The 21,691-nt window shown below is 33.7% G+C and overlaps 1 protein-coding gene across 7 annotated transcripts; it reads left to right on the forward strand.

Moving 5' to 3' along the window:
* The first annotated feature begins 1,748 nt into the window (after positions 1–1,748).
* Positions 1,749–20,902, forward strand: LOC114190951 (pre-mRNA-processing protein 40A-like). Of its 7 annotated transcripts, none has more exons than XR_003605891.1 (31): positions 1,749–1,918; positions 2,193–2,253; positions 2,335–2,403; positions 2,490–2,837; positions 2,926–3,099; positions 3,194–3,270; positions 4,395–4,464; positions 7,079–7,131; positions 7,216–7,273; positions 7,375–7,742; positions 7,837–7,909; positions 7,998–8,093; positions 8,188–8,256; positions 8,381–8,458; positions 9,812–9,898; positions 9,990–10,024; positions 10,135–10,240; positions 11,581–11,661; positions 11,742–11,834; positions 11,940–11,993; positions 12,094–12,210; positions 12,388–12,486; positions 12,936–12,983; positions 13,060–13,152; positions 13,934–14,041; positions 14,142–14,206; positions 18,623–18,725; positions 19,353–19,610; positions 19,721–19,839; positions 20,258–20,363; positions 20,492–20,902. XR_003605891.1 is itself a non-coding variant. In XM_028080046.1 (30 exons), the coding sequence occupies exons 2-30, from the start codon at positions 2,221–2,223 to the stop codon at positions 20,493–20,495; spliced, it is 3,036 nt and encodes a 1,011-aa protein (XP_027935847.1). In that variant the 5' UTR covers positions 1,749–1,918; positions 2,193–2,220; the 3' UTR covers positions 20,496–20,899. The 7 variants fall into 7 exon arrangements, 4 of the variants coding, with proteins under 4 accessions (XP_027935847.1, XP_027935845.1, XP_027935848.1 ...); XR_003605890.1 differs by having other exon boundaries at positions 20,258–20,367; positions 20,492–20,901; XM_028080046.1 differs by lacking the exon at positions 20,258–20,363 and having other exon boundaries at positions 20,492–20,899.
* The last annotated feature ends 789 nt before the right edge of the window (positions 20,903–21,691 follow it).

Raw genomic sequence — 21,691 nt, forward strand, 5'->3', positions numbered from 1 at the left:
GAGATCATCTAAACGTATATTACTAATCATCTCATACTGCTATCATGTATTATGCTTATATGCTCGATGTCCCCTTGATCACACTGTATCACCCAAGACATTGTGAGAAGAGTAAATGAGGAAAGTCGCAGTCAATTAAGGTTAATAATTAAGATGCATTACTAATACATTAAGTAAAATAATCAATGTGATTACATAGGTGGATCATGCCCAATTAAATAAAAGTACACGCAAATAAGTATAAATAACATTATTCACGAGATAAATTAATTATGTGTTCATTATTACAATATCTATTATCATTTGGTGCGTACTTCTAACTCGAGAGTCAGAATATCTTTTACAAAGAGATCACTTACAACTTGAAACATACCTTAACCTAAAAGCATATTGGGTTAAAGTTTAAAAGTGAACAAAATAAATTATTGTGTAGTCTATACAATATGTTTTTCAGTTATGCAAGAATAACCACTCATATTTTATCAGCCCACTCTCTTGTTACATCCCAGTAACATATTCTATCAGCCCCTCTCTTATTAATAAAATATAATATTTACATCGCTAAAAGTTGCTTGAGATCATATAATTTGTTAGTCAATTTCTCTCACTTTTTTTTATATCATTATTATGCAATAATGCCTTCTGATATTACTTTTGGCCAATGTTATGTCTTTGGTTTGGTGAGCATATCCCATCATGTGTTTTGATTGGTTGAATAACATCATATAAAAAAGATGCAAGATTATGAATAATGTATAAATCAATAACTATTCACAAAGGCTCGTAAAAGGGAATAATGTAGTGTTGTGTTTCAACAGCATTATTAAATTTTCCTTTCTAAACATGACAATACGTGTTGATTATGTAAAGCATTCTCTTATTATCTTAAACATGTTTGAGTTGTTTAGTATCATGAAAATTTAAGACAAGGGGCATGCAATTCTTTTAGTCTAATAATATCTACCAGTCAAAATATACCTGTTTACTTTTGAAATCAAAGTTTACTTGTTATACATAATAACATTACAACAGTTGTAAGTGAGATGCTCATTTACTTTGAAGTCTTGTCATTTTATAATTTTTTAAGATTCCAAGCTGATTGTGTATAATGAGTTATTTTAAAGAATAGTACTGAAATTATGAAGAAAATTACACATAGTTATTAGAGATGATAAATGAGTGGAATACAATAAGCATTTAATAATATACTTTTTATGACTTAGTATTCATAAAAATAATGTTTTTCTTCTTCTATTTTTTAGTTAATCTAATCTTATACATTTTGGTACCCTTTTGTCATTTCTATTTCACTTCAAAGTCTTAGATTATTATTATTTTTATCTGAAAATTTGTTAATTTGTAATAGATTTGGATATGAAAAAGAAGAAACTTTATAAATAATACACGAGATTGAATATTGATAAAAACTCTAAGATTTTATTAGACACAGTTGGGATTTAGAGAAAGGGAACTTTAAGATTTTTTAAATAAATTTTAATATTTTGATCAATGAGTTGTAAGCGGGAGACAGTTAATATATTTCACTTTATATATTTGAAATGGAAAATGTGTATTTAAAGGTCATAAAAAAAAACTCAAATGATCTAACTTTAAAATGTTTTTTTGGTATCAAAACATTACATGATTTAATTTTAAAAAATAATTAATGGGCCATGAGTCCACGACCCGATTCTCTCCTATTATTTGTTGGGAAATCTGCCCTAAAAAAAAAAAGGAGAGAGAAAAGGTTTTAGTTTGGGAAAATGAATGAATTAATTAAGAAGATACAAAGAGGGACACTTACCATTACCAAGGTAACAGCCTAGTCTTCTTGTCTTGTCTCCTCATCTCGTTCACTGTAAAATCCCCATTACCGTTTCATTCAGCACTCAATCGCAGGCATCAACCTAATATATTGGTACGTATGTCTCATATCCTCAATTATTCTCCGTATCATCACTTTATTCCACCCTCGTTTCTTCTTGCAACCTAATTCCCTTTACCCCCGGTGCAAAAAGATTCAGTATCGGGACTTTCTCTTCCATACAGCTTCTCTGTCGGTGAATTTTTAGGCACATTGTTTTGGGTATCCGTTTCTGTGCAATTTTTTAAACTTGTCAAATTTATTTACAAAATGATATCTTTGGGGTTCCTAAGACACTGATAAATATATACTCTTTTGATTGCATTAGTGTGTGGAGTGGAGGGTTCTCTGCTCAGATGTCAAATAATCCGCAATTTCCAGGTTTACAGGTAGAGTATATATTGAACTAGGAAATTTTGGTTTTTTCTCTGTCTCTTTTATTTTAATGCGTTTTGTTTTTGTCATGAAAGCCTCTTCGGCCTCCTATTACTGGTTCAGTGGAACCTCCCCGCAATTATGCTCCACCTATGCCTGTTCAGGTAATGTATTTTTTTTTTCTTCCTGTGATTGTATTGGCTCTATGTCAAATTATTACTTATTTCAAGGAACATATCTGTTTGTGCAGTTCCGACCTGTTGTTCCTGCTCAGCAGCCACAACAGTTCATTTCCATGCCTTCTCAACATTACCAGCATCACCAACATCAACCTGTTGGTCCTGGTGGTGTTCCCATGATAGGTGTTGGAATGCCTCCTCAAAATCAACAGCCCCAATTTTCTCAACCAATTCAACAGTTACCCCCAAGACCTAATCCGCAGTTACCACCCCCATCGCAGGCAATTCCAATGCCGGTTGCTCGCCCAAACCTGCACATCCCATCTGAATCAATGATGCCTCAACCTGATTCTCAAGCTCCAAATGGTTACACACCAGGTGTAGGTGGTCCGGGAATGACACTCTCTTCATCATATACGGTAAAGTCCTGGCCTGTATGTTGCACTTGTAGTGGGTAAGCTAAATTTCCTATATGTGAATGCTGATTTGAAGATTGCCATTACACAGTTTGCAGCATCCAATTATGGTCAAGTGCAGACAAATTTTAATTCTACCGGGCAATTTCAACCTATTCCTCAAGTTCATGCTCTCACGGGCTCTTCATCCCAGAGCATTACCACAGGGCCAACTCTTCAGAGCAACGGTGGAGGACAGCCTTTAGTTACAACTGTCATGCCTTCGGTATGAATCTTACTTATTTTTGTCATAACATGGATTGAGTGTTATGGCTCATATATAAATAGAATTTCATGCAGATTTATTTTCTGTCTTTCAGGCTACCATTGTCCAGCCACAGCTGGCTAAGAATGGCTCCACAGATTGGATTGAGCATACCACTGCTACTGGAAGAACGTAAGTGATTTGAATGTTTGCTTGCATTCCTAGGTTAGAATGCTGTTGATATTGCATATTCTTCAAATAATTTATGAACATTATGGCGTGTGATCCATGTAGCCAATCTTATCAAGTGGGAAACGGTCTTGGGGTCTTGTTTTTCATTACCAGGTGAATGAAACACATAATGTATACTGGCATTAAGAATTGTTTTATTCGAATTACTCCAGATATTAACTGTACACTGGTTTGATTTTGACCAATTATACGGGCATTCAGAATGGTTTTATTCGAATTACTCCAGATATTAACTGTTTACTGGTTTGATTTTGACCAATGGCTCTTGTTGACTGAGAATCGAGTTGTATAGACGGTTCCTTTCTTGTGCAGTGAATATGGGTTGGCGTAGTAAAAATACTTTGATGTTTGAGTCAGCAAATATATTGGCAAATTAATGTTAAGCAGTAGTTGCGTTAGTTAGTTGGACATGTGTCATTACTTGATGATGGCAGTCTTTGAACCTTGCCACAAATATGACATTCAATCAAGAAATGGCATTTGCCTCACTAGTTGGCATATTTATTGCTAATCATTAAATTGCAAAATTTCTGCTAATTTGAATGTTGTAGTGTCTTTGTAACCCACCTCTGCCGCATCTTAGGCTTGCTGGAAAGGAAGACCACTTTCAGTTCAAGTTGGATCTCGGTCAACGAAAGCCACACAACCGTGGTCATTGTTGACTACCTCAAATCAAAATGTAGAATAATGTGATATAATGTTTAAATGTAAACCAGGGGTTGGTACAGCGTGATTAGGTTTTTATTTAGTCAAACTAGGTTAATATCGCTATTCATTTTGGGCACATATAATTGAGTTTGAAATATTTTTTACAGTGGTTGGAGGGAAATCAAGGCTGGGGTCTCACCCACATCCACCCACACAAAACTACATGCATATACTTAATTATATATACTGACTCCCTTGTTTGATGTAGCCGTCAATTATTTAATGTTCAGGACATTTGTTTGGTAATATGGATTGAATATCTATTTTCATAGGGTAATGCATATTTTCTTGGCACAAGAAACATTTCTAGTCTTCTAGATATAATTGTTCACAAGTTTAATTGTATAACTTTTCAGATTTTATTACAATAAGAAAACTAAAGTATCTAGTTGGGAGAAGCCTTTTGAATTGATGACGCCTATTGAGGTTAGTTATGCGATTGATTTTGTTATCATTTTGTAAAACGACTTGTTATCTGTACCCCCTGGATCTTTTATTTATTTGTTCTGCTAAGTTTGCGATGTACATATCTCTCTTGGTCAATTTACTGTATCAGCTGAGTCAAATTATTCAAGAGTTGTTATGTGCTTTCTATTTGTCCAAGTCCGGTGAAAATAATCTGGCATTAGCTCATTCATTACTGAACTGATTTTCTCTCAGGCAGGCAACCATCAATCTTGACTTTTACGTCTTGTTGTAAGGTCAGTGTTGTGATAAATGCCGGCTGGGCTGTCTGATATCAACTTGTTTTGTTTTCCTTGGTGATGCTCTAGAAGAATTTTCTTTTCCAATTTTTAGTCTAGAATAGAAATTCCGTTCTATAAATCAGAAAGAATGACGAAAGACTCTTGATGTTGTCCTATGTTTATTTTCACTATCCGACCTTAAATAATCATCGGGGATTAGTTCTTTATGGTTGGGGCATTTAGCAATGGTTTGTGGACTTAGTACTCATGATTGCTTATGTTTGTTACTTTGAGATATTATGTTATTTGTTTGACATTACTTTGGAGAGGAAAGTGCTGTTTCTTTCCCTTCTTGTATGTGTGCGTCTTTTTTACTTTTAAAGGGGTTTCTCCTGATTATGATTATTTTCTTTCATGTGTACTTCATATGCAATGGTGGAAAATACATAGATTATATTGTTACATTAAATAAGGAGAATGGTAATATTGGCTTTACTTCATATTCTACCCTTTTCTTTTTTTTGATAAAGTGTCAATGAGATCAAGGTTATCAAAATCGAAGTCCTACCTAAGATTAGGAGGGGGCATAAATAATGCGATCATAGCATGGATCAAAAAGATTCTACCTAAAATATAACTTATATTTTAAAAATAATAACGCAAACAACCTTAACATCTCTACTAAATTTAATTTAAGTAAATTTGAACTGAAAATTCGTAAGGTCAATATACTCAAACTCAGAAGTAACAACTTAACAATTTCAAGTATAAAAGACAATTTCTTTTTTGTTCTTATCGAACATATGGTGTTTGTCTTTTAGTTTTCCTGCAGACAATTCAATTTTTTTTAATGCTTTTAGGACTTCATATCTTTCAATTTTACCTTATTAAAATCTACGTGTGTTACTCCCATAGCTTTAAGGTGCTTACAGGTACATGCTGTGCTACTCTATTGAGAGGTAGGTCGTGCTGTGGGTCTTTGATGATCGCTCTATCTATTATATTGCTTGAATGTTATCACAGCTTTTCGTACTTGCATCCTATTACCAGTTTCAAATATCATGACTAATAGATGAAGTGAATGTCTCTGGCAATTTTTTTGTCCAAATTCCAAAAGAATGTTGCTAATCTTCATTTGTGTGGAACAAGTGTATTGTTAGAAAATGGGTGTTGATTTTTTTTTCTCCTTTTTTTGTTGTATTACCATGGCTCACACTTTGGAGCTCTGGTTTTGTGCTATGGCAGCAATCTATGTGGTTGCCTTCTGTTTCCTCTATGCAGTGTTTGCTAGTGTATGATTTTAGGATCTTAGAAAGATTACTGTAAATAATATTTGTAAAAGAAATTTACAGGTGCATTTATTTATGGACTTTTGGTATGAATGTAAGGTGTAGTTACATAATGAAGATTCAGATCATCATGTGCACTCCCTATGACTCCTTTAGTACTCCTGTCTATACACAATATGCTCTGTTGGGAGGATTGTGATTATCAAGATGGACATTGACAACATTGCTGGTGAAATGGTTTGGTTCACTTGGATTTTTCTATTAATATTATGCAAGTAGGAAACATGTAAAAAAGTGTCTGATTTTAGGATCTTCAAAAGATTACTGTGAATGATATTTGTAAAAGAAATTTACAGGTGCATTTATTTAATGGACTTTTGGTACAATGTGAGTTGCAGTTGCATAGCGAAGGTTCAGATAGTCCTATCTATACAAAATATGCTTTGTCGGGAAGACTGTAATTAGCAAGACAGACTTGACTAAGTTGCCAGTGAAATGATTTGTTTCACTGAATTTTCTGTGAATATTGTGAAAACAAGAGAATTAAGAATAAACAATGTGGAAGCTGATTTCCAATCAGCATTGCTACTAAATATTTAGAATTTTCTTCTAAATAGACATTTCTCAGAGGTACATGATTATAGGATACTATCTAAGCACTATATGACTTCTGAAATTTATGTATATTCAGATTTGATAAGTTTTTGGAAATACTCAATCCTTTATTTTATTTTCTAAAGTCCATAACACAAGAATATGGGACTGGACCAATAGAAACTACAAATTCCATAAAACATAACTTCACTTTGAGCTGCTTAGAAATTAGAAAATGAAATGAGTTGAATAGGCTTGTTGTCATAGTGCTTGTTGTGAGTTAGTTAATTCGTCTTTATCCTTTACCTTGCCCATTTATTTTCTGGATTTGATGTTCTTTCTTTCTTTCTTTCAATGTCTTGCTTTCTGAGACCTGAATTTCTATTACAAGATGAGGATACCAATCTTTCTATTGAAAAGAAATATCTTTATGAGAAATGACCCACTAATTGCTTTCTTTTATTTTGTTAGAGAGTGGATGAATCAACAAACTGGAAGGAGTATATTAGTCCCGATGGACGAAAGTGGGTGTTAGTTGCATTAATGTCTTTCTCCCTTCTATATTTGATATTTATTTATGTTTTTTTTATTTAATGAATACCCTGTAGGTATTTCTACAACAAGGTCACAAAGGAATCTAAGTGGTTAATTCCTGAGGAACTGAAGGTTTCCACCATAGAAAACAATTCTCTTTCAAATCTTCTTCCTGTTATTTTCTGCCTTTAATTTTTGAGCTAATTTTTTTCCTGCAAATTATTTACTCCAAGTTGGCTCGTGAGCAAGTTGAAAAAGCAATTGTCAGTGGACCACATTCTGAAGCATTACCGAATTCTCATACTCAACCCTCTCCGGCACCTTCTGTGGCTGAAGCAACAGTAAATGCAGATAATATATCTGTAAGCAGTCAAGGGGAACCATCAAGTCCTGTTTCAGTTGCTCCAGTTGTTACTACATCCACAAGTACTCCACAACCTGAGATGCCTTCTGGGCCATCTACGTCTCCTTCTGCAACCCCTATAGCTGGATCAAAAGTGGATGAACTTGAGGCACCTGTAAATATTGTCACACCATCAGAAACCAGTGCGGGAGGTGATAAAGCTGTTGATACGGATGTTAGCGCTTCTATAACACCAACGTAGTGTCTTTTCCACTGATCTCCTGTTCAGTCTTCATTTGTTTATTCTTTTGTGTAGATGAATGGCAATTTCATTGTGCGGTAAATATTGTAGGAACGACACTAACAATGATTCAACTCAAGATATTCTAGGTTCTGCCGATGGAGTTCCTGCAGAAGACAAAGAAGTACATTTCTCATTGTTGTTTTGTTATGTCTTGGATGATGTTTTTATTTTCTGGTGCTTATCATACTGGTTTGTCTCAAATTTTGCAGGATGGTAAAACTGAATCAGTAGGGGAGAGAAGTAATCACGCGGCTGGAGAAACAAAGGCAGTTGAGCCAGAAACCCTTGTTTTTGCAAATAAGATGGTATGAGAATGAAATATCAACATTTTTTATTTATTTTTATTTCTATACGTATTATGTTCCTGGGCACTAATCATTCATTATATTACCTTATTAGGAGGCCAAAGATGCTTTCAAAGCACTCTTGGATTCTGCAAATGTTGGATCTGACTGGACTTGGGATCGGGTAGAGTGATTTCATTGATGCATTTTAATGTCGCATACCTGTATACATTTTTCAAATTTTTAAATGTTTCTCTGCCTCCTGTTATGTGATTTGCTTGCTTGACATGGGCATTTTTATGCTTTAGGCTATGCGTTTAATAATTAATGATAAAAGGTATGGTGCGTTAAAAACACTTGGTGAAAGGAAGCAAGCTTTCAATGAGGTAATTCTTATATAATTTGGAAAGAACTCTTATTGCTTCTAAGAATTTCGTTTATTCCCTTATTCTTTTTCCTATTATGTTACTGTTTCTTTAGCTGGCTTATTTTATTCTGTAAGGTGCAATTATCAATTGTTTTGTTCTATTTGTAAAGTATTTGAACAACTCCAATTTGAAATGTGTAAATAGTATAGAAGGAAATTGTGTGAAGATGATTGTGTTTTAGTAATTGTGTTTGTCACACCTGTGGTTGTGACTGTTGCTGCACTATATCAAAACTGTTTAAAACCCATCTTGGTTTACGTATTTGAGTTATTAGATATTTTTTCTATCATTTCCCCTCCATTTTTTGCACCAGAAACGTTATAGGGTTTGAAATTCTTCATCCCTCATCATTCACACAATAATTTCTAAAATCTTCCTTTATTTTGTGCCAATCCATGACCCACAGCATACATGTCCTACTCTTCATGCCCTTTACTGCTCAGACACCTCTCTTTCCTTGCCACTACTCATGCACAAGCCTGTTAGATTTTTGTTTCTATAGGCCCTATGCTCTATTCGTGGTTGTGTAAGGACTCTTGCGACCTTTGAGCTTTTTTTACCGTTTAATGCCATTATGGTCCTTGATTGTGAGCTTGGCGTATTGTGATGTGACTTTTAATTATTAATTATGAACATATTTTTATTTGAGCATTTCTGGTCCTATAAAATATTCATGTTGTATCTGTTTTGGATACATTTTTCATCTCTGAACATGCTATTGCACTTTTGGGGTTGGCCACTCAATCGAACTATTGACAACTGTAGTCGTGTCTATGATCAACAACTGTCTTTAGAGGCTCAAATGTCTGGTATTGTAGGTGTGCATCATATTGGATGTATGCTATAGAAATACAATTATTTTTTTAAATGTTTGCAGATGATGTTTGAGTTGTTATGCACTTTTGAAAATAAAAAAAGCTTAAATCCTCCTCAACACAAGGAAATTATACAGACACTTGGGGATGAGGTCAAATTTCCTGTACTGGATAAAGTATTATGATCTTTATGCCCACAATTCTCATTATTTCTTTTGGTCAATCTAACTAACACTTCTCATAGTCTCAGTATTTCTTAGAAAAGAAAATTTATACCGAAATACTATTTTAACAAATCTGAATAAGAAGAATATATTTATGCATGATTATTATTAAGAGAGAATAGGTTACTTGAGACTATGTTCTCCATGTTTATACATGGCTACAAGATTTATGTTCACATCTCTTTTAAATGCATGGGTTGGGGAGATTCTATAATATGTTCTGGATGTACATTAAATGTTAGTAAATTGATCTTCTCTTTCTCATTTTTCAGTACTTAAATCAGAGGAAAAAACATGAAGCTGAGGAAAAGCGAATGAAACAAAAAAAAGCACGGGAGGATTTTAAAAAAATGTTAGAAGTATGTTTATGCGCTTTGGTGTTTCTTTAAAGCTGTTATGTGTGGCTTCCTTTTTACCTTTCTTTTGCTAATATATTAAATTATGTTCCAGGAATCCACGGATTTGACTTCATCCACTAGATGGAGGTTTGTTTTCTCATGATATTTAAGTTGTTTTTTTTTGAGACATTGCATCCAGTTGATATACTTTATGATAATATTATTCTTTGCTATCAATTCTTTTGGACATCACTCAGCAAAGCCGCGCCTATATTTGAAAACGATGAACGATTCAAGGCTGTTGAACGTGACAGAGATCGTAGGGATATGTTTGAAAGCTTCTTGGAGGAACTTGTAAACAAGGTGGGTTCTGTTACCTCATCCTTCAACCATTTATAGAACCTTTGGGCATTTACTTTTGAGTGAATGTTTACTATATATGCCCATATTTTTGTTAATGTTAAGTATACTGACCTTGCTTCTGGGTAAAACTTTGGATTAGACATGTGTGATGTCCTTGTATGATATGATATATGGTGTTGTTAGTCTCTAGTGCCTATATTTGCACAGATAAATTTAGTTTTTCACTATTAAATAAAATCTATTCTGAGTGTTTCTGGGATGATCAAAATTTTGCTAATGTGAAGAGAAAAACTGTTTTTGAACGATTAGTTGATTTAAGTCAGTGGTAGCTAGTGTTGTCAAACTCGAGGATCATTACAAAACTGGGAATAGATTAAAAGTTATATAGACAAGAAAAATAACTCATGATTAACCTTATTACATATTAAGATCCGATGGATACAGAACTCAACATAGGTCCATATGTCATAAAATAAGTAACTCATTCTAATTGATAAATTCATAATTGCTTACTAAAATTATGTGTAACTGAACAGTCCAACTTTAAATGGCAGCTAGAATAGAAGAAATATATTAAAAAAATTAAAGGACATAACACTGAGAAGAAATATCTTTTAAATTTTTATATTTTACTGAATTGATGAGATAAGAAGCTTCACTAATAGCTAGCAATCTCCAAAGCAACAGAGAAGATTGATGTCAATGGCGTCACTGGCAATGGTGATGTGAGCCTTGTTGTCAGGAACAGCATCACATCTGTTTCGATGGCCTGCGACTACAAATAAAGTGTTGCAATGATGGTGACCACAATAGGTACACTGGTTGCCACTGACAGGAGCGGTACAATGGCCGACAGTGGCGATGAGCACAGTTGAGCAGAGCAGAGTTACACAGGATGTTGTTTGGTACTGATTTGCTCTTGGTAACCCTAGGGGAAAAGTGTCGCCTTTTTTAATTTCTAAAACTGGGTCATTGTAAACGCAACCCAGAAAGCCCAAAAACATGAGTTGGGGTAACTTGAACTGGGTAAGCCTGCCCAGGACCACAAATACCTTCAGGATCTATGCTATGCACTATCCGCCTTGTATGCTTGGTTCTCCCATACTCACAGGATTGTGCATTTTGGCAATTTTGACAACATTGTTGGTAATTAAGTTATATTATTGGAAAAATTACGTCTGTTATGAGTCAAAAACCAAAAGATTAAAAGTTAAGAAAAGATTAAAGTTTCGGTTCTTAATGGGTATGGAACCATGAGTGGAGTTTTTTGCTTTAATCAAAGCATATAATCGTAAAAATTCTTTGAATTGCTTTAAATAAATATGTACTACTTTTTTCAGGAACGAGCAAGGGTACAGGAGGAACGAAAGCGAAATATAATGGAATACAAAAGGTTTTTGGAATCGTGTGACTTTATAAAGGTAAATGGTTGTTTATTATGCCCTAAAAAATTCCAAGATTTTTATGGTGTTATTCTCTCATCCAACCTTTTGCTTCACAGGCTAGTACACAGTGGAGAAAAGTTCAAGATCGCTTAGAGGCTGATGAAAGATGTTCTTGTCTTGAAAAAATTGATCGCTTGGAAATATTCCAGGTAATATTTTTTTTTTTTTTATTTTCACAATTGAAGTTGTCGTTCTAAATGAGCATCTTTACTATTGAAAATTTGTGTCTATCTAATTTATGTTTTTCCTTTCAGGATTATTTACGTGATTTAGAAAAGGAAGAGGAAGAGCAGAAGAAGATTCAAAAGGTACTATTATGTTTATCCTCTGTGTGGCTCTATAGAACTCTACCCCTTACTTCCTTCCTTTATTGCTTAATATCGTAATATCTGTTTTCAAACGTAATAGGAAGAACTGAGAAAGATAGAACGAAAAAACCGTGATGAGTTCCGCAAATTGATGGAGGAACATATCGCCTCAGGCATTCTTACAGCAAAAACTCACTGGCGTGATTATTATACAAAGGTTTACTATCCATTTATTTGTAATTTTTGTTATATTTTAAAATGCAAATTTTAAACTGTGGTAGCTTACGTAATATTTTTTTTTGTTGCTGAGTTTTCTCCATTTTCTTATTTGTTGTCTATGATCAACTTTTTTATTAATGACCATGGAGATGATTTTTTTTGAGTGGTCTTGTAGGTGAAAGATTTACATGCCTACATAGCAGTGGCATCAAACACATCGGGTTCAACTCCCAAAGACTTGTATGAAGATGTTGCTGAAGAGCTAGATAAACAAGTGAGCATGCTAATCTCTCTTTATGGTTGGCTTTGAACTTTTTCTACAAATTTCATGTGTAAACTTTATGTTTTTTCCTTTTAGGATCTGTAATCTCGTGCATTTATACATTAATTTATTTTTAAAACATAGAAAGGTATTATTATTTGTTGAATCTCTTAAATTCTCGTGTTAAATCATGAAGCTGAACATCTTTTGTTGGAATCATGTACATTCATAAGGATTTACACTATCCTAGGTGAGCTAAAGATATCCCACATCTATAAGAGATCAAATTGGGTTCTAATGAGGCTCCATTCCAATACACATATCTTGTTATATTGAAATGAGTTCTGCCATGACTAAATAGAGCTGGTGGACTTCTACTTTCATGAATCCTGAAAAAAATTACGATTGCTAACAAGTGGTTCTCATAAACCGGAAATCTTCCTTTGTTTTGTATATTACAGTATCATGAAGAAAAAAGTCGAATAAAAGATGCAATGAAATTGGCAAAGGTATGATGTATCAGTCTTCAGTGGTTTCTGCTTATCAAATCTTTTCTGATGGATATGATTTTATCATGTATCTCAGATCACCTTATTCTCAACCTGGACGTTTGAAGACTTCAAATCAGCTGTATCAAAAGACATTGGTACTTCTCCAATATCTGATTTCAATTTAAAGGTAGGTTAATGGGTGGAATATATGTTTCTATCTTATGTTTTATGCATTTCAAATATGTTGAATTTCTTTACTTGTCTCAACATTAATTACAAGTCTGTTTATTAGAATGAATGGTGGATTACTAGTTTTTCTCAGCCATTCTTTAGTTGATGGTTTTTTCTTTGCCTGCTTTTATTATGACATTTTGTGTGTGTGCACGTGTGTTGGAGTATACTAGTAGAGAGGCCCTAATATTGAACATTCGATCTTACCTGGATAGACAAATGCAGATAGGGAGACTAGCTCCTTAACAGGAAAATACATTGTGGAATTCTTGAAAGTAGAGTTGTAAAACGTGTACTATTTTCTGTATACACCGAGTCTTCATTTTTTTGACTATGGTGGCCACTACGTGTTGGTGGTTATCTGATTCATTGTAGATGTAATAAGTGCAACTGTTTGAAAACCCCGGTATACTCTCATAAAACTCGTCTATATAATTGAGATGGATTGCTTACGATAGTATTCTCACTCACTCAATGGAGGAATTAATAGAAAAAAAAAATGGAAAACTAGTTATTATGATAATTAGAGAAATCTAAAGTTACTTTGTTTTTTATATATCCATGATTGTCTTTTGTGAATTTACCAGAGTCCTTAATGTTTGTTTCATTTACCTATGACCATAAAGGGTGTCATATGTATTGAAATGGTTAAGCTTCTTAGAGTTTGATTCTAATCATTCTCAGTTCGGAATATAATTTATATATGCATGTTTTGCGGATATGTTGGTATCCTGCAGCTTGTGTTTGAAGAGCTACTAGAACGGGTGAAAGAGAAGGAGGAGAAGGAAGCTAAGAAGCGCAAACGTCTTGCCGATGATTTCTTTCATCTGCTATATTCTATCAAGGTGCAGTATCATATACATCAAGGTCTAAGTTATGTTATATTGTAATGGTTGAGAAATAAAGAGTATTATATATGCTTTTCTTTTGCCTACTTCACTGCAGGACATTACTGTGTCTTCAAATTGGGAGGACTCAATACCACTTGTTGAAGATAGCCAGGAGTTCAGGTCTGGATCAATGATAAATTTAAACATCATGAATAAATTGTTTTGTGGGTGGAAGTGGAGCAATAAGGCTTTATTTAATTAAGGATGATTTTAATTTTTTTAAATAAATGAATATATATTTGGAAAAAGAAATTAAATCTCATTTAGTGGTGTCTATTCCATGGTGTTTTAATTGCAAGTATTTAATTTGCATATGAATATTTATAGTCATAAGGTTGTACAATGGTAAATACATGTAACTGGAAATTACAATCAATGATATAGGCATTAGGAATTAGGAAAAACAATAAATTATAAATGAGGATGCTGATTTCCCCGACATTTCGTTGTGTAATTACGTGATTGACTGTGTTAAACCCAAATACTGGCATTTAGTTACTAGGGTATGAAAACATGGTCAAATGAAGTGATCAAAACTCTGGCATCCATTTAATTGACATTGGGGGTGAGAGATAACAGCGGCAGTCATTGATAGGTTCGTATGCCAGGTTGGGAATAGGTGAGGGGATAATGAGCAGATGACAAAGTTGATGATAATGAGTGAAAAGTAGAGGGAAGTGAGCGCGAAAAAGTAGGATGAAGTGAATCAAACACGTGGCAAGACATGCTAGAGTAAAGCCAATATGAGGAAAGAAGAACCAAAATGAAGCATCCATGCCATTCTTCATAAAGCAGGAATGGAGCCAACACAGGAAAATGTAGGCTTGAACAAAGCCAGTGATGTTTTTAACACTGTTAAGTTCCTCATCAATTAGGATCATTTTTATATTTGTTAGAACTTGAACAATTCTCTTTCTATACAGTTAGATTTCTCGGTTGAGTTAACCCCACTCCATTTCTTATATGGCATCTGATGCTATATATTCTTGATGTTAGGGTTGTTGTGGATGCCCATTCTAGTAAAATACATGTTCAATCTACTAGGAAAAATATAAGCTGGTGCGTAAACTGATATGCCTTATTAATTGGCCGTGGTGGATTTGGCTCTTGTCAAGTGATGGGAACATGTAAAAGTGTGAAATGTATAGTTATAACAATAACAATATAACAATAATAATTGCTTGGAAAATTCAACAGTTGATTTTTCGATGTAAAATACACACAAGTATAACAAACTTGGTAAATCTCAAGTGTTAGTTTTCAATTAACCTTTGCATTGCATTTTTGGATAGCGAATTTCACCATTTCCAAGACATTCAAATACATTGGCCCTTGCTGCTCCTAGCTTTCTTGCTCCATCTATTAGACAACCACCAATGACTCTTCTACATTCATAGAGTGATTTGCATAAAAGTAAGTGTTTGATACTCTTCTTATACCATGCTTACTGAATAAGGAATTAACCAGGTGTACTTCATGCCAAATTTGAACTGATCTCATTTTAAGTTGTTTCATTTTTCAAATGTTTTCTTTAGATAAGGCCATTCAAATTATTTATTTTTAATTTTCTCATTTGGACAAAGTATTTTAATTACCACCAAATGCAAAAATTATTTAAATATAAAAAATTGTTAATAATTAAAAAGCATCAATATTGATGATTTTTTTAGTCAAACTTGGTTCATGTTATTTTTTGGTCAAAATTCATCAATATTTTATTAATTGATATTGACAGAGCCTTTTTTTTTTATTGTTAACGGTGGCTGAAATTGTTTAGGTTGGCGTTGACTGGTGTTATTTTTTGTGATGTTGGTCTAGTTTTTTCCATTGACTTCTCAATCCATGTCGGATGAAAAATTCCCTTAGTTGACCAAAAATTATCCTAGTTAATGTTGGCCCAAAGTTTTCCATTCAACATTAGAGAGAAGTCTTAACAAACTATTGATAAAGAGTAACATTAGTATCCTTAAAAAAATACTGAATTGAAAAAATCTACTTTACATCAGTAAAAAAGAGTAGCCTCCTCCCCTACAATGGCCACGATGACGGGGTTTATAATCGGGCGAGAAATAACAATTGTCTACAGCAAGAAAAATAATCCTAACAATTTTAATAAAAAATAACTCATATCAACATCAATCGAAAAATAGTCATTCCAACAATGTAGGGGAGGCTAAGGAGAGAGTACAAAGAGAAATGAAGAATTCCAAATTCTTATCTTTTAGGTGGAATTTGAAATTCACTAATTTTACGTAATCCAATTAGTCATAAAATTTTAGAATTTTCTTTTCTTTTGATTTCTGTCAAATGGTGTCTGGTGCCCTTAAGGGGGAAATATCTCCTGTTCGATTGCCAGAGTCCACTGCAGGTGTTTGGATTTGTTTTCCTCGAGTGTTGAAGCCTTCTTTCTTTTGCATATCTAACCAGTTACCAGATCTGGTCCTTTTTTTTCGAATTTAAGGAATGATTCAGATTGAGGACGGGCCAGTGTCCTTTTCTTTTGATATTGACATTGTTATTGTACTTTGGAATAACTTTTTTAATTTGCACAATAGGCTGTTTTGATGCATGTTATGTGTCATTTAAGTGGTTTAAACACATAGACTACAATGCATATATTTTTTTTACAATTAAAGTATTCAAATTTTGTAGTGAACTATTTCGATTATTGATTTTTAGTATTAATGATCAGGGAACTGCATGGTTTGATTAATTCAAAATGAATCCATTAATGTGGACACATTTTTAAAACTTGTTCTAAATTTATGGGTTAAATATGTTTTTGGTCTCTTAAGTTTTAGCGAAAATTGGAATTAGTCACTCTTCGAAAGTCACTCTTCGAAACTTTAGACCAAATTAGTTCTCCAACTTTAGAGATGTTTGGATTTAATCCTTTTAACTAAATTTCGACCTAATTAGTTCTCCAACTTTAGAGATGTTTGGATTTAATCCTTTTAACTAAATTTCGTTAAGTTTTTTTGACGTTTCAAACATATTTCATGATAATATTTGAGTTGTTTATACCATTTGACACATTTTCGCTTCAATGTTAAGTTAAATAGTATCCTGAAATGCATTTGAAACTTCAAATAAAGTTAACAAAAATTGATTAAAAGAATTAAATCCATCGTATCTAAAAGTTGGGGAACTAAATTGGACCAAAGTTTCAAAAAGGAACTAATTATAATTTTCACTAAAAGTTGAGGGTTCATAAACATATTTAACCCTAAATTTATTTCTAGGAGTGGTTTTAATTTCGAAAATCCAGTTACAAGCGGATTTTGTGCTTAATCCAAAGCATCTGAAACCTCTTTTGATATCTAGCCATATTTCTGGAGCATCCAGCACAACTTGATTGAACTTAACCACTTCAGAACCTGAACCCAATCCTGTATCCATTTGGGGTTTATTGGATTCACTCCATCCTCCATTCCTGAGAACTGACTCCACCCAGTTTGGTGCCTCCCATTGCCAAATTCCCAAAACCAACTCCAGCGATGACGAGAAACTGTGAAGCAGACATTTGCTTGAACTATGTAAGGGAATAAATAATTATTTTATCCATCACAATCACACCAATTACATTCTTATAATCTCTATTTGTAATAATCAAATCCTTTAAAATAAGAAATAAAAATATGTTGGAATGAATAGGAAGATTTTGAATATATTTTTTCTTAAATACTTAGAAGATTCTTAAAAAGTGTACTTTAGGTCCAACTCAATTTCACAAAACTGATTTGTAAGGTGTTATTTGCATTCACTTCTATAATTTGTCTATATCTTTGCTCACTATGAGATCTATGTCATATCCTATCATGTTGAGGCTTAAATATCTTGAACGTGTGACTAAATATTTGTAGATTCTGTAATAGATCTAACAAACTTCGCTAGAATAAGTTGTGGTACCAACCTAACAAGTAAACTTAAAGCCTATACCTCAAGATCGAGTTTGCATCCACTTATATATTATAATATAATCATTATCTCTAATTGGTGTGGAATTTCCAACATGGATTGAAAATATTTTTATCTTAATAATGTGCTATTTACAAAACATATTTGATGGAATATCTCTTAGCAATAGATATTTGTTTCTTGAGCATCTGAGGATATTTTTTCTTGAGGAAAAGAATCAGAGGATCATTGCTAAAATGCTTATTGGATAATTGTGGATATCCAACCAAATTTTGAATATGGACAAAGAATATTCCAGTTAAAATATATTTTAGGCATCTAGTTTTTTTTGTTGGATCTGGATATTGTTTGGTTGGATCTCTATATCCAGGTATGTGCATCAGGCCTAACTGATGAATGTCTTGAACAACTGTACTTTTTGAGATTGGAGCATTATTGTGTGTATTATAAATTTACTTAATATTGTATATATCTTAGCTGTAGTATAGAAGGCACACTGTGATCTGCAGTAACATGTTCGAGCTTCTATGCTTTGCACTGTTTTTTGAGATTTTCTTCTTAGAATTAACTTATAATACATTCAAGCTCTTATTTTTACTTTACTTTGCATGTTATTAGGTCTATTGGAGATGAAAGCCTTTGCAAGGAAGTATTCGAGGAGTACATTGCACAACTGAAAGAAGAGGCAAAAGAAAGTGAGCGGATACGGAAGGAGGAAAGGGTATAATTTTTGCTCATTGCATGTGTTTGAGATTTGTAATAATAAGATATGTTTATATGAAATGCAAATCTCTCTCACGATTATAGGGTAGAACAAAGAAGAAAGGAGTGCAAATTTGTTGTGGATAATCAGTCAGCTCGTTGATTACTGCCTAGTTCAATAGCTGGGAATATCAGTTATCATAATTTTATCGTGAATTGTGATGTATGCTAGAGTTTGCCAATTTATATTTGTGTTGTTCTACTTTTATCTGGGACATTTTGCTAAATGAAGTGCGATAAAAGACGAAAGTATGTTCTTATGTTTAAGTTTTACTGTTTTATCTTTTTCTTTTAAGGTGTAGATGAATTCCTTTTAATGCATTCTTGTTACTGCAATTTTCTACCATTAAGAAAGAAAACGAGTGAATTTTCCAAATGAATACAAAGTGCATATCATAGTAATTTCAGTGTATAAATTATTTTAAAATCCTCTGTAGTTTTTCATTACCTTGATTGTGATTTTTTTTTTAGTCAGGCATGGAGTAGTGTCAATCTGTATATCAATTTTTGAAACTGATGAATTTCTTTATGCATAAAATCTTTCAATAGAGGAGTCACTGAGTAGCTTATACTATTTCTTCTGCAGATGAAGAAGGAAAAAGACAGGGAGGAAAGAGAGAGAAGAAAAGGGAAGCAAAGACGGGAGAAAGATGGAGGGCGTGAAAGAGGGAAAGATGAGGCACACAAGAAGGATAAAGCAGACAGTGACAGTATGGAGTTATCTGAAATCCAATCATCTAAAGAAAACAAAAGGAAGCAGCGTCATAGTCCAGAGCACGAGATGGATAAAGAGAAGACTAAGAAATCTCACGGTCATGGTAGTGACCGCAAGAAGTCAAAGCGCGTATGTAGATTTACGACTTGTCTGTCTTAAAGATGTTAATAATTTCTATACTTCATTGTTCACTGATTGTCTTCTGCCTTTTGGTTGCATTTTTTCCTTTGGTGGAGCAGCGTGCATCTGGCCATGAATCAGATGAAGGACGCCACAAAAGACACAAGAGAGACCACCGCAGAGAAGGTGATCATGGAGATCTTGAAGATGGGGAATTTGGAGATGGTGTGGATAGATGGTAGCCATATTATTCTATTCGATCGCCTGTGATTACCTCTTCTTTAGCTCAATATGTATTATTTTTCCAAAAAAAGGTTCTAAAACAAATTTTCAAGAGAACTTACTAGTATTCTAATGTTCTGCACTGTAGATTTTGCTACAAGAATGAAAGGTTAAGTTCTCACATGAGGATCCCAATTGTTGCAATGCAACTTGCTTTGATTGATAAATGAAACATTCTCATGTCCAGTTTTCACAAAATCATGTTCAAATTTTGTGTGTATCACAAAAATCACTAATTGAATAAAGGCCCATTAGTTATGTATCTGAGTTAGCTTCAACTAGGAGGGTTATTGGCACTAGTGTGATTTAATTTGGTCCATATGTAATATCATTGTAGTTTAACGCTGAATCTTAGACAAATGTTTTGAGTGCAGACTGGACCCAATCGGACTTGGTTATGTTGCGATGGTGTTATGTCACTGATTGCCTGTAACAATTATTGTTTCTCTTTCCTAGGCTGAACCTGATTCATAACCACAAGTAGGTGTGTCCAAAACTCATTATGGACCTACATTCACAAAAATTTAATGACATGGCCTAAGATTTCTACGAGGTTTTGTGCTAATGGTTTGCAGCTGATTCTACGTTTAAACCATTATCATTTACAGTTGATCTGCATTCTGGCCTGTGATCAGAACTCGGCACCTAGGGAAATGCTTAACACCGCGAGCTATCGGAAATTCCAAAATGGTCATAACCGAGAAATCATTCTCTTAATCAGGTAACAAGCACCGCTTATTTGACTTGCGTTGTTTTATCTATCATTAGTGAAGTTCACACTAGACACAACCCTTTTATTTAGACTTTGTTTTTCCCTACCACAATTATTACTGAATTATCTTTTCGAGGTGAAGTTTATTTGGTAAAGGAATGTATTGTAACTTCTTTGGCACGAAAATGTAGATTACATAGATAGTGCGATAAAAGTCTAGTATCAGATTATAGATCAAAGTGCCTTTTTTCACGGTTAGAACCGAAGAATTCTTCCACAAATAGGTTCTAGCCAACCATTTTTTAATGACCAAGGCGCAGTATGAATAATGAAGTTATAGTATTTCAAACAGAAAAAATGGTAATGAATAATGAAGATTTCCAAGTATTTTTGAGTTGGTAGGGCCAAACAACAGCTGCACTATTCCTTTCTGCGCCTTTTTTTGATTCCATTCTTCCCACCCTTTCATCCGTTTTTCTTTTTCATCTTTGCCCCCTTTATTCAATAACTTTGCTGGTAACAACTTATTCCTTCAAGTAATTTTTTGGCGTCTATCATGACACATATTCAAAATAAAATGGGTGTGAAGTTACAGTTGAAAGAGTTCGGAAACAGTGACAAATTTTGGTTCATTTTACTTTTTTCTCTTGTATGTTGGAGTTTAAATTCACAACAACATTAATCACTAACTAGTCACATACACCAAGTCAAAAGTGGAATGTATGCATTACTTGCCTCTTATGTGTGGACAAGCGAAATCAACTCATTAATGTGGAAGACTTGCGCAGCACAATTCTGAACCTATCCCTTTATGCACTTAATAATCTGGACCCCCCCTTCTCGTTCTTTAGTACCATCAGAGCCTTTAATAAAAGAGAAATGGAGAAGTTTTGGGCTATTGTAGAATTTTCTGAGTTTTAGCATTAGACGCCACTAGATTGTGACTTGTGAGTTCTGACATTGTACACCACCTCAATTGCTTAATCTATGTGAAAATCTGTCTCAGATGTCCAATTATATTTATATTTGGTAAAGGTTCACTTAAAAGCTTGGTTGGTTCAAGTTCAAAGCTGGTAATGTTAACATCCTACACCGA

Source organism: Vigna unguiculata, chromosome 7 (genome assembly GCF_004118075.2).
Source record: "Vigna unguiculata cultivar IT97K-499-35 chromosome 7, ASM411807v1, whole genome shotgun sequence".
In the NCBI taxonomy this organism is placed as follows: Eukaryota; Viridiplantae; Streptophyta; class Magnoliopsida; order Fabales; family Fabaceae; genus Vigna; species Vigna unguiculata.